At 41.4% G+C, this 12,975-nt stretch overlaps 1 protein-coding gene across 1 annotated transcript; it reads right to left on the bottom strand.

Moving 5' to 3' along the window:
• Positions 1–5,980: 5,980 nt before the first annotated feature.
• On the bottom strand, positions 5,981–12,529 carry wnt8b (wingless-type MMTV integration site family, member 8b). The gene is made up of 6 exons (XM_022212446.2): positions 11,256–12,529; positions 10,548–10,581; positions 9,367–9,505; positions 8,639–8,764; positions 8,386–8,528; positions 5,981–7,256 (listed from the first exon to the last, which is right to left on the bottom strand). Exons 1-6 carry the CDS (start codon positions 11,324–11,326, stop codon positions 6,687–6,689), a joined length of 1,083 nt encoding a protein of 360 aa, XP_022068138.1. The 5' UTR covers positions 11,327–12,529; the 3' UTR covers positions 5,981–6,686.
• Between the last annotated feature and the right edge of the window lie 446 nt (positions 12,530–12,975).

Raw genomic sequence — 12,975 nt, 5'->3', positions numbered from 1 at the left:
CAGGGAAGCACTTGGTGCCATTTTAAAGCCAGAAAATCCAACAGCGACCCCTGCTGCTGCGGATGACTCAATGCGCACAATGTAATGGCGTACTTCTACCACGAGAGGGGGCTGTTGCATGTACTTTTCTATACTTTTCTATATAAAAAACAATAAATTAATCTGTGATAAATTTGAAGTTACATTTCTTTAAATCGAGTCTGTAGATTAAAACTAGGCGTCTTCCAAGATTTCTAAAGAATTTGTCGCCCTTGGGGTACGAATACTTAAAAATCAAACCAAATATATAGATACAGGACGTTTATAAAACAGCCTGAGTTAGCCAAAATGCTTTTATCTCGTGAGACAAATAGCATCAAAACTGTGCTAAAAGCAAGCAATTTGTGAACAAAATAAAATCGATATAAAACACCTTTTTTAAAAAAAATGCAATAAGCAGGATAACTGCTTAAACAACAAACTGTAAAATAAAATAAATACAAAATACTAAAATATTGGGACCATTGCAACCAACCAAAAAAACCACTGGGAAAAAAATGCATGTCTTTAGATTTTTCCAAAACTTTGCCTAATATGTTTAGATATTATGCTTTTTCAATACAGTCATTGTGTCTGATAGAAACAGATTTTGCAAATATATAATATTTCATACAAATATATGATCATCTTAAAAAATATGAGGAATTGTCACCAAATTAAAAAACATGTCTCACTAGCATGCCTCTAAATCAGTACTGAAATGAATAATAATACTTGAGTTTATTGTTAAAATAATATAATGATGGAAAAACTTAACTGTAAGTACCCCATTAGACATATTGAAGGAATATACAAGCATTTAATAAATTCTTTGTTGCATTTAGACTATAAAGTAGCTGTAAGCAAATGGCATGTTAAAGTGCTTAGTAATGTGCAATAAACAATTACAATAAACAGCAATTACTACATCTCCTATGAATACATTTTTATATAATGTCAACTATAGCTTTCACTGCATTAGTATTAATCATTATCTGTCTCCACTTAGGAGTGCCCAATGGAGTTACAGTTGTTGGCAAGATGCAATAATTTTACATTATAATGTATAAATTATGCATTATTAATGTGGACATTATTTGTTACAGGTATTAGCTGTTTAATCGCTGATTGAGTACTCTAAGCTTACAGTTCATATCCATCCTCCACAGCATGACAGAATACAAGAGACACTCCTCATAACACTTGTGTTTTTAATACATGTAGAAAGCAGAGTAACTGACAGGGGAACACAAATACTAAATGCTGATTTCCACAGAAACAGGACTGTATTTATGGTGGGGTTCCTCCAGCTCACAATAAGCATAAAGCAATATAAAGTGATTTCTTTTTAAAAATTAAAAAATAAAATCAATCAATCAGTTTGTATCAATATTTACAGTGTGCAATGGGGAAAAAAATAAGACGAAGAAGAAGAAAGAAAATTGACCAAGCCAAAGCACGTCAAATCTGGGCCAAATGATGAAATAAAGAACAAACAGAAACATGCATCCATCAGCTATTTGCATTTTCTCCTGTAGAGGGTCACAGTAGGCTGAAGTCTAACCAGCTGACATTGGGTAGAAGGCGGAGTCCTCCTCAGACAGGTCTTCAATCCAACACAGGCCTGACACGAAGAGCAAGACAGCCATGCATGCTCGCACTCTATTAGCCAAAATAGAATCACTATTTAACCCTACATGTATGTTAATGTCTGTGGGAGGAAGCCGGGTCAGTCAAAGAAAACCACATATGCAAACTTCACACAGAAAGGCTTCAACCAGCCAGCTGTGAGGCACCAGACTGAAGCACTGCACCAGAGAGCTGTGAAAGAGCTGGGTAAAAGCCACATGCAGGGTTTGAAACAGCATAAAAATGTTTTAAAACATTTTACTTAACTGTAATGGTGAGGTAGGAGAAAATGTATTGATCCCACATCGGGTAAATTCACACATTACAGCACATATATATAAGAAACAAGACAATAAATACTACAAGTACGGTAAAGACAATGACCTTTCACATGTGCAGATATGTGCATGTATGGCATGATGGATCGAGGTAAACAAATTGTAAGACAAACACTGCATATAGAATTGTACGAACACTGTTACATTGTGTTGTTGCACAAGTTATAAAGACAAAGAAAGGAGTGTTACACTTTGTTATTGCACTTGGAGAGCAGTAAAGAGAACAGTGTTGTATGATGTAGATTTTTCTTTATTTGATGCACTTTTCTTGAGTATTTCTAGCATATGCTGCTTAGAACTTCACTACATACACACAAATACATTCTAGTCTACTGCATTCATTCAGCAGCTATAGTGGCAGGTTACTGTTTTTGATAAGGTTTCTGCAAAATGTAGGACTAGTTTACAAAATATGAAGCATTCTTATAGACTGCACTGCCTCCACCTTGATGAACTGTAGCAAAAATATTGCTGTGATTGGCACTTACAGGGGTCACTTTGAGTAATTTGTAGTACATTTGTCTTAATTCAGGTATGTACATTTACATGAGTGCAACATTTCAGTCTTTAGTCGATATTTTTGACCTGTCATAACAAAACTAAGGTCATTTTTGTTAATAATTAATCCCATTAAGTGTCTCAATTTGACAATGAGCCAAACTGCAAGTGGTGTGAATCAGTGTAACCTGTTGCTTTCCTACCGTGACATGTCAAAGTGTCTGGGTTGTTGCTACTTTAAATTAAACAAAAGATCTACTTCTTCCAAAACTGCTAGTCTGAATAAAATGATACACAACAGGAACACTTACTTCGGAGTAGTGTCACTAATGATATATAATATAAGACAGAGATTAGAGTGGTTTTTTTAGAAGCTGAAGTTTTGAAATCCCCTCTGCTCTCTTTGTCTTTGTGTCTGTGGGAAACTGTGGTAATGGAAGGCTGAGCAAACACCTTTGAAATCCTGAGCCAATATTTGGCTGTGGCCATCATAGCCTCAGGATTACTGTATTGATCAGTGGGCGATGCTTGTAGAGATAACAGACAGCAGCACATGCTGTAACGATGTACCTTGCTCGGTGGACTGATCAGCTGATGAGCCCTTGTTCCTTTTTGTCAATATCAGGCTGGTTTTGAACTACATGGGGCTCACCTTATCAGTCACTTTGATAATTGTTAGTTTAGACTGCATTTTAAAGCTGCAAAATGACACAATTCAAGCTCAAAGATTCAAAAACGTTTGCTCAGAAGTGTTTCTCTTGAGTCAGGGTTTATCAGCAAATTTCTGGACTGGTTGGGCTCCCTGGTGGGTTCCCATGCTCTGTGTTTCCTGTGCAGATCAGTGAGCTGAGCTGAGCTGAGCTGATCCCTCTGATGCTCATCTCCCCCAATTCTTTGCAGATACCCACAGCCGGGAGACTGAACACCCCGGTGAGTCGCAAGAAAGCTTGTATCTCAATCCTGCTGACAGAAACAAACACATACACTGCTGCCGTCTCTTCCACCAACAGATGGACAGCTGACAAAGCAACTCGCAGGCAATGTAACAGCTTCCTGAAGAGTGGAAACATCCGACAACTGCTGCAAATGCGACTCATAGCCAGTGCAATATTTGCGAGCAAACGAGCACATGGTGGATGTGCCGCTCATCTGTACTCATCTGTGTTGGCTTTCTCTCACATTCGTGCTGACCCTCGCCCCTGTAGGTGTTGTAGGTCCAGAACTCCTAAGCCATAAATCCTATTAGTCGAGGATTCTCTGAAGCATTATAAGTCGTTTTCCTAACTTTTATTGTTTCCATTATCATTTGCTGCCTGACAGATAAATCAATCCACTTTGTGCGTATTTATTTATCGTATTTAAGATGCCAAAGTTTTCTGATATAAAGAGGCCCAAACATATTACTTTAAACAGAAATTCTGCCTCTTCACAAAACAAAACAAAAACTCTGTTCTGCTGTAATACTGCATAGTAAAAAGATTTTATTTTCTGTGCCTCTAGATCAGAAGTTTAAACTGCTTATTTAGGCTGTGAAAGAAGGCAACAGCTTTAAACCCCACTGTTCCTGTGTTGTGTCGCCTCTCTCGCTATCACCTCGGGCTCATGCGTTACGGCAGATTGAAAATGGCAGGGCCAGCCTGAGAGACGGAAGTTCAGACCCCTCGGTCGGAGGTCGTGTCACTCTCTGCGTGGGGGGAAACCATGTGTCCTGATCAACACTATGTGCTGTTTCACACGCCCACTGTAACATTTGTTTCATGCAGTTCAGCTGTCTTGCCTTTCTTTCAAGTGTGTGATGGTGCGTTTGAGGAAATGGCATGAGGAAAGTGCAAGACAAAGAAAACATATTTTTGTACTTTTTGTCTGAAACTATGATTTCTGGTTGCTCATATGAATCTCGCACTTATAGTAGTCCATTATCTTTTGAACATAGAGCACACCTGACATTAAAGACAAACAGTAAAATATTGTACAGCAGGGCAAAGACTAAGGCTGGCCGTGGTCCTCTTATGCAATGCATGCGTGAATTTACTCGAGAGCTGACCCATAATAGCTGTTTGTCTTAGTTGAACTTACTGTCTGGAGCCTGAGGTTAAATCTCCAGGTTGAGCACCATGCTATCTTTATATGCTGCCTTCTAGAGTGATGCCTTCTTTTACCTCAGCTGCTGATGCATCACTGAGCAGGTGAACAGATGTGTAAAAAACTGCTGAGTTTTAAAACAAGCATGGTTTTCATGTTCAGCTTTTTACTTCAGTTTCTGGACAAACTTGCTCTGTGACTCACTGCATGACAGCATGAGGAAAAAGTCCAAAGCTTAATCCAAAATAGTTGTCCTAATTGTATTTTTGCATTACCTTTGACTATACTGAATGAGTTTTAGTCACTAACACCGGCAAATTGCAGAACCTCCACAGAGCCGCGGGGCTAAAGCTTTGGTATGCCGGATCTTTTGTTGGTGAGAGGGTTTTGCTGCATGCCAGGCCGAGCAATCCAGCCAGCCCACAGGGGTCATCAGAGGAGAGAGGAGTTTTGATTATGATCATTATTTGGTAAATAAGATGTCAACAAGGTGTTTCCTTGACACTTTATTGAGTAAAAGGAGGAAGGTGCAGAAATGAACGCCCCTTCTCAATGGGACCTCTAATCTCCCCTTTCATGTCTCTTCTCGTCTGAAGGGTTTCAGCCTCGGCTGCCATGTGCTAGTCTGCCTGGGCCTGGCGCTCCTTACTTGCAGGTGGGGTGAGTATCCTGGCAAGCATGTGTTTATAAAACCCACTTGTTTGGGCACAATACTTGAACTAACTTCTTTTGAGCGAACAGTGTGAATCTGTGCAAAGCCTTTTCCCAAAGTCCTTTAGAAGGCGACAGCCCATTGAGAGTAGAGAAGAAGGGATTACCTTCCTCGACAGTGGTGCATTTCCGAGAGAGCTGATTAGCTCTGCATTCATTGTTAAATCGAGCAAAGGAAGGCCCTAGAGGAGTGAAAGGATCCAAATAGGTGGGCCCAGAAATAAAACAGCCACAGGAAGCCTTGCACAGGCAACCCAAAGTTTTCCCAACATTTCTTTCCCCCACTCCTAAGGAGGTGCGGCGTGAAAAAGAAGATTAGCATACAAAATTAGAGGCAGGATGATTTTTAAGGGCAACTTGCCTCATGCCCTCCACCCCCAAGGCCCTACTCTGTCTGGACAAAGTTAATTAAACTAGTATTAAACAGTGAAGAAACTTCCAAGCGCTAAGGAGTTAGGGGGCTCTTTGAGGATTACCATGATGAAGGAGAGAACGGGAGGTATTTGTTGAGGCGAAATTGAGAAAGGCGTGATGGAAGGAAGAGTACGCTGGAAGGCTGTCTATTCTTGTTTGTTTGCCCTAGAGTATCCTAACCCGAGTGGGAGCAGACTGTGAAGACTGTGGTCGTGTTTACTCCAAACCGCGAGGTATTACTGTCACAAAGAGTTGTGTTAAAGAAGGACGAGCACTTTCTTCAGGCTGAATGATATACACGACTGAAGGATTTATTATTCTTTCATTTTAATAGAAAACAAACCACAAAGGCAGCTAAGAATAAAGCAAAACTAGGAAATGCTGTGCAATAAATTAACAATGTACAGTACAAAGTGCTTCATTTTATGTACAATTAAATACATCCAGAGGGCAGCAAAGGTCAGGATGATGGGAGAGCATGCTTTTGTCAAAAATGTCAACATATTTCTCTGTAAAATGAATTCAAAATTTAACAGTGATAGTTGAAATGTACAAAGAGGGCCTGAAAAAGTTGATTTTAAAAATGATTTATGCCAAACTCCAAAAGCCAAATCACCCACACAACTGTCTCCACGGTTTTTGGGTCTGTATGAAAATAAATAAACAATGCTGTGGAGAATTTTCCTGTCAGAGAAAACCTCTTCAAATGCCCGGTGATTTTTCAAGATGTTGTAAAAAATATAAAAATATATCTTAAATACATTTATAACAAAAATCCTACAAAAGTGGTAAAACCGCCCCTTCACATCTCCTCTATCATGTGGCTTTGTGCACGTCCCACTGACATGAACTTTTAATACAAAATGGACACAGAAAATGGTCTGAAATTACATTTGTTTGCTAAGTTTTTGCCCAAAACACACACTAACAGATCACGCATGCAGAGTCTGTGTGTCGACAGGAGCTGCAGTGGTACCAATATGATGACAGTGACGCTCAGTGCTTCTTCCTCAGTCTGAGGTTCTTCCGACGGTTGCTGGCGCTCTCGTTCCTTCCCCTCTGACCTCCTCTCTTCACACAAAAGTACTTGGTCACTGTCTTTCTGCACTGCTCACACTTCACCGCGCAGCACCAGTGGAATTTGCAATTACAGCTGGACACCATCTCGGCTTTGCGCTCCTCCACAGCGAGCCCGCACTCTCCACAGAGCCTCTTGCAGCTCCGTTTCTCCCACTTGCTCAAGTTCTTGCCCTTCTTCAGGCACTCGCGGCCCTCTGTGCCCGCTAACCCCAGGGTGCGATTCTCCAGGCAGTAATCGGGGGAGTCTTCGAGGTGGACCAGCTCCTTGCGGGAGATGGAGCTGAAGGTCTCGGTGATGGCCCCTCGGCTGGCTGCACTGTTCCCAGCGCCTCGCAGAAGATCCACTTTCAGAGCCCTGTGGTACTTCTCCTTCAAATAGTTCCCCACTTCTCTGAACTCCGGCAGCTGCAGCCAGCAGGTTTGAGTGGTGCAGCTTCCCGAAACACCGTGGCACTTACATGTCCTCTGCATAGTTCCCTTCACAGCCTGGGGACACAGAAAGAGAAGATTCACTGTAAGGTCTGCTGTGTTGAAGTTGCGATTTGCCCTAAGTTTCATCGGGAGCAGCATCAAAATATAAAGTGATTGTGCTTAACACACAGCAAGGTACAAATGTGTGACATGCCCATTGTTTCTTGATTGATATGTTGTGAAATTAATTGATTGTATTCTCAATTTTCTCCAGCCAAGTAAAAAAAGGGGATGAATGCACTGAAAGGAAGTTTCTTTGTCGCCCTCAGTGTCTCCTGACTTTACCCGACACAAAACAGCTGTCGGTTGAAAAGGGGCGTTCTCTTTTGGCGAGGAGGGGATGAACTTTCTGTCGAGGTGAGGCTGAATCAAAGTTTCACATCGAGCCCCATTGTCCCCCCCGGAATAAATAGGAGTATTTATTTAGCATGTTCATTATCAACATGTTTTCCAGAATGAGAAGACCCAATGGAGAGTCCCATTGAGTGGAGAAATGAAAAAGAAGTTTTTCTCTCTTTCTATCCCCATTTTTTTCTGTTACAATGATGCTCCAGGTGCCATGGGGATCCCAGGGCCCAACAGGGGGGAGCAAAGGCACCGTAAACAAAGAGCACTTCAGCTGCATGCCTGTGGTCCCCTCAGACTCCCCCGGGGCCAAACAAAGACCAACATAAATGTGGGATCCTTATTGCAAGAATAAAACTAAACACTTATTTTAAAAAAGCAGAATAATACAGAATGCTGTGCAATGTCTGGCTCCCCAGGATCTCTAATTAAGCTTGCACCAGTGATCCTGAGATTCTTGAGTTGAGGTATTGTCATAAGGAGCATTCAGCACGGGTAAATAGGCCCTTCTGGTACACCGAACACACTGTTATTATTGGGGACGAGTGGCACCTCACTTATAGCAGCGTGAAAGGGATGCTTGGGTGGCACACTCAGTGTAATTCTGAGCAGGGAAAAAATGATTCAAAAGGTGCTTTACACTCGGCAATCAGTTGGAGGGCCATGAGAGATTCTCAAAATTTCAAGCGAGCTGCCACCCAGTTTAAATACTGTATGACTTAAATTAAGGCATTAACACTGTATAATTGTACTACATCTCTTACGATGAGATTGTTGATCGAAGGAACACCTACTGTACCTTGCGGCCAGCCTCATTATTGTGCAGATTCATAGCTGCTCGTGCATCCTGCCCGGTCTCCAAAGCATCAACAAACTGTTTGGAGATTGCCTCGCCAAAGCCGACATTGTCACTGCAGCCGCCCCACAGCCAACCATGACCACCTAGGAGCAAAAAAAAGAAACAATTATTGGTATTTATTCTTTGAAAAAAAGGATAAATTTTCCATATTCTACAGCAGATATTTTTGTGCAAGTTTGTGCGTTTCTCTGACCTCGTTGTCCATTCCTGCTATCATCACAGCCACAGTTGTCAAAGTCTCCAAGGCTGCAGTTTCTGGTTAAGGTGTACATGACACCGGCAGAGCTGATGGCGTGGACGAACGCCGTCTCTCGATTTGCTGTCAGCAGAGAGACTCATTAAATCAACATAATGTTGTTGCATTATACAAACCACTCAACGCATCTTCTCCTCTCTGTCAGGGCAATTAAATGCAGAGCAAGTTTCTGTTTTGCTTGTAAAAGGCTTGAACAAATGTATTGGTTAACCTCCTATGTTCTGTTCTGTTATCATTGAAGCACTTTCGATTCTATTTATAAACTGCACCTAAATCCTGCCGCTTTTGTATTACCTGCCCAACACATTTAACTTTGTCCCTGTGAACCTCAGTGTACTGCATTCATAAGCTGCAGATAGAGGCAGTGATTCTGTGGGCATGTTTTGAAATGGATTAGCGTGTTTGTTCTGCCTCTAGCGACTGTAACCATCCCAGAGGCTGATGAATCTTTTGACTAAGCAAACATTTCTATTCCACAAAGGAATAAAACCCTCCCCGCCAGCACAGAACCTTGAGACAAACAGAAGCACGGGGCTACCAAACACTTTTTTAAACACCTTTGACAATCCATTGGCTGTGCTTCCCATTCGGAGCTGGGATCTCGCCCTGGTTGCTGTGTAGAGATGTTTGAGCTGGCGTTAAAGCTTTCTGGTTTCTGGGCTTACCACTGCGCAGGCTGCTGTGTGTGGACAGCTGCAGCGCTCTCTCGGGGCAGTTCCAGCGATCCCATGCAAACTGGTATTTGCACTCCTCAATGCCGCTCTGAGCTCCGGCCGCCACACTGCTCGAGTAGATCAGGTATGCCTGAAGCAGCAGAGATAGGATGTAAACCCCAAAAAACTATGTGCGTACATAACCACATTATGTTAATTTACAACAAAGACAATGTTATTTCAAAATATGAAAGGCTTTTATAGCATATATTATGATTTGATAGCCTATAGATGCACTGTAGATGATTAAAATTAGCACTGTCTTTGAAAAATTGTCTAAATTAAGTGGTTGTGTCCAATCTAAAGAATTTAACCCAAATAAGTAGCATATAAATTACACCAATAAATCATTTCAGATGGATACCAGAGTCAGTAATTCTATTCTGCAACACTAAAAGATCATGTGCAGCTGGAAATTGTTCCCACAGTTCAACTTTTGCAGTTATTTTTGAGTCAGAGTTCTTCAGAGAATTTCTGAAGCAAACTTGAGTTCAGAAGAACCAGCAGTGTCCTCTTTTACGTCTATATCGTCCTGCTGTTGACCAGTGCATAATCTAAATGTGGGAAAATTGGACAAAAAGTCCTTAATGTTCTGGAGATTTGGATCATGATTTGAATTCAAGAAAAACAAAGTATGAAGTGAGTCAAACTGAACTCAGACATACTTTTTAAAGTCTATCAGAAGCACTGGATGCAACAACTTGTGGAACTTTGTCCAAGCCAGTACACTCTGAGCTTGGCTTTCGCCTGCCGCTCTGCTGCTTGTTCAGACTGTGTGAATGATAATATAACTAATATGTCTCAAGTGGCCTTCAGGGAGATGGAGTACCACCTCTTTCACAGGGGTCTGGCTCGCTAATGATGACCACCCACTACAGCAATGCCTGCCCTTGCCTCTTAACACATTCAACCCTCGGATACACGGAGCCTCTGAATAAGGTCAAGTGTACGGAGGGGGGAAAAGAAATCACAAAAGGCCAAGAATATCACTGATATAGAGCCATTGTTGCATACAGACAGGTACCCTAGCTTGACCATACACTTGAGTTAAGATACCAACAAGGATCACGCTTTCTCTTCCTCTCTCTTTTGGGAAAAGGAGAGGAGAAAAGATCAAAAGAAAGTTGGCTTACCTTGGGTCCAGTCATCAAGAAATTATTCACTGACCTGGAAAAGGAGACAGCTTATTCACTCGGGGAAACTCAGTGTCCTTTGCAAATTCCTTCGCTTACATCTCACATTAGTGCACTTTCTAACATGTTAAACTGTGACACCAGTGGGCATCCAAACCTAAGTGAACCAAACTGCTGGAAAGTTTTTGAAATAAAAGGGCTGAGTCATCCTAAGGGCCACAAAAATCTCCTTCTATTCATATTTTTTAAGAATGCTGTAATAAATTTGGGAAATCCATGTATAAAAGTCATCATGCCTGCCATTTTAAATCTTAGTAAATCATTAATAAATGCTTAAATCCATCATGGCAGCAGTTTTAAGTGTTGATAGGTTTCTGATTTTTGTCTAGACCATTCCTTTTTCCTTGGGAATCAGCCCTCATAACCAATTAAAAGGAAATTCTCACCAGATTTCCTTTTAAACGGTTTAAAATTAACCTATAAAGCAGCTGTAAATGATTTACTTAACATTAATAAAGCCATTAAACACAGCTCACAACCCATTTATAAACGTATGGAAACTTCCAAATAAATAAATAATTCTTGGAAAGTTTATAATTAAATTTACCTCTCTGTGTTCAATCAAGCAATATTAAGCATTTCTGAATGCTTCGCTAATGATTGAGGAGCAAATGCATGAAAAAAAAATTAAACCAAAAACGAACTTACCAGCAACAGTAGGACCGCATGTGAGCAAGGAGAATGAAAACGTAATAGAAAACCTCCCAGTGCAAGAACATCCTGACAGGTGAGCTCGTCCGAAGCCTGCAGACGCCGTGGAGATGGAGAGGAGACTGAGCGACCAGCACATGAAACTTCACCAGGGGCTTCCAGGATTCAAGGAGGGGGCTCTGAAATGGAGCTGCTCTCGTCCCAACAAGAGATTATCTGCTTAATTAAAGATTTTCCCCCTTCTTACCCTCTTGTCCAATCAGAAGTATTGCAGCAAGGAGCGATTGAGATGATCAAAAAGGCACCCTGGGCCTTCAGGGCCGGGCAACGGTGGGCTCCCTGCCTCCATTCAAGAGCAAGGGAAGATCTGTTTAATCCCACAGGAAAAGTGCAACAGTGATCCTCCGAATTTCTGTTTGGAATCAAGGTTTATTTAGATATCTAACGCATAGCTGATTGCCGAGGATTAGTAGGAGACAGGCCTGTATTTGAACTGTTAGTTTGATAGGACTACAAAAAGTAATTCATGGTTTGACAAAGGTGTGATTAAATCAACGTGTATCGCATTGAAGCACGCGGACTATTACTCAGGGAGGACGTGCAGAGACCGTTTAATTTCAAGTGGAATAGAACTGCAGCAATAAAATCACAAATTCTGTCATATTTTTCAGAGAAAATATCCCATTTTTACAAAGGAATGAGCTGCAGGTGAATGCGTAAAACGTGTCCATTTCCGTTGCGCACAAGCGACGCGCAGTTTAATTCCTTAGAGCCGCAAGTGACGCGAGTGTTTTGTGGTATTTTTTGCGCATTCTCGCAATTTTCACATTTTTCCACAGTATTGGAAGGTTTTTTGTTTTTTTATTCACCGCAGGATGATTTTAATTGGTTTAAGTGCCTGGAGAGTTGAAAAGAGACAGTTTCTCCGAGTGATGATCCCCCCTGCAGAAAATAAAAGGTGGCTTGGGACACAGTGAAGGCCGATAGCTATTGATTAGATAGCCGTAGAGACATTTGCATCACTAATCCAGACGGCCCTTTCCTAACACTGGGTGAAGGGTTGTTCCCTTAATAACCCCGTCTGACCCTTAGGTCCCTTTCCTTTGGCGCAGGCAGGCCTTTTGCAATCTTCTTGTGTGCAAATTAGGATTAGAGGGAGAAAAAAAGTGATTTGGAAGGAGGGGGAACTTCTGAGGGATGTTTTTGGATTAAGATTTCAAGTGAAATGACAAGTAAAGTTACAAAAGCATCACCAAAACAGAGCAGTTACAGGGCCATTTAGTGAATAAGTCATTGCCCAAGAGTCTAACAATGTTCTGTAATTGTTCTAATTAGTAGCTCTAAAACGGGACTTGTAACTTTTGCACTAATATTTTTGGAGTGGAATGTATAATTACGCATATTGAGAATAAATACAGGCAATCCCAAAACAAATATAAATGCTTTAAACTTGGAGTTAATTTATCAGAATGTGGCTAAATTTGATTCTAATTTGATTCCAGTTCTTCTGTAAATGATCAGCAGCAGCACCCTCATCTTAGTTACCGAGCTGATCGAGCTTCAGCTGTCTGACTGACAGTGAACAGTGAACTGTAGCACTGAGGTGCTGCATGCTCAACAGAGGATGGCCTGACAGTCAGCAGCCAATGGACAGAGGGCTGATGTCACCGCTGGGGCCACAGAGATCAGCAGTAATGACACCACTTTGGACTCAGAC

Source organism: Acanthochromis polyacanthus, chromosome 15 (genome assembly GCF_021347895.1).
Source record: "Acanthochromis polyacanthus isolate Apoly-LR-REF ecotype Palm Island chromosome 15, KAUST_Apoly_ChrSc, whole genome shotgun sequence".
NCBI classification, from domain to species: Eukaryota; Metazoa; Chordata; class Actinopteri; family Pomacentridae; genus Acanthochromis; species Acanthochromis polyacanthus.
Note: the sequence above shows the minus strand (reverse complement) of the source record. Positions and strands in the feature narration are given on the sequence as shown.

Excerpts from the sequence above, each read along its gene's own strand:
- wnt8b (XM_022212446.2), bottom strand. The coding sequence starts at position 11,326 with ATGTTCTTGCACTGGGAGGTTTTCTATTACGTTTTCATTCTCCTTGCT. Across the intron at positions 10,582-11,255 it reads ATGCGGTCCTACTGTTGCTG|GTCAGTGAATAATTTCTTGA; the intron begins GTAAGTTCGTTT and ends CTCCTTTTCCAG. Across the intron at positions 8,765-9,366 it reads ACACAGCAGCCTGCGCAGTG|CAAATCGAGAGACGGCGTTC; the intron begins GTAAGCCCAGAA and ends CTCTGCTGACAG.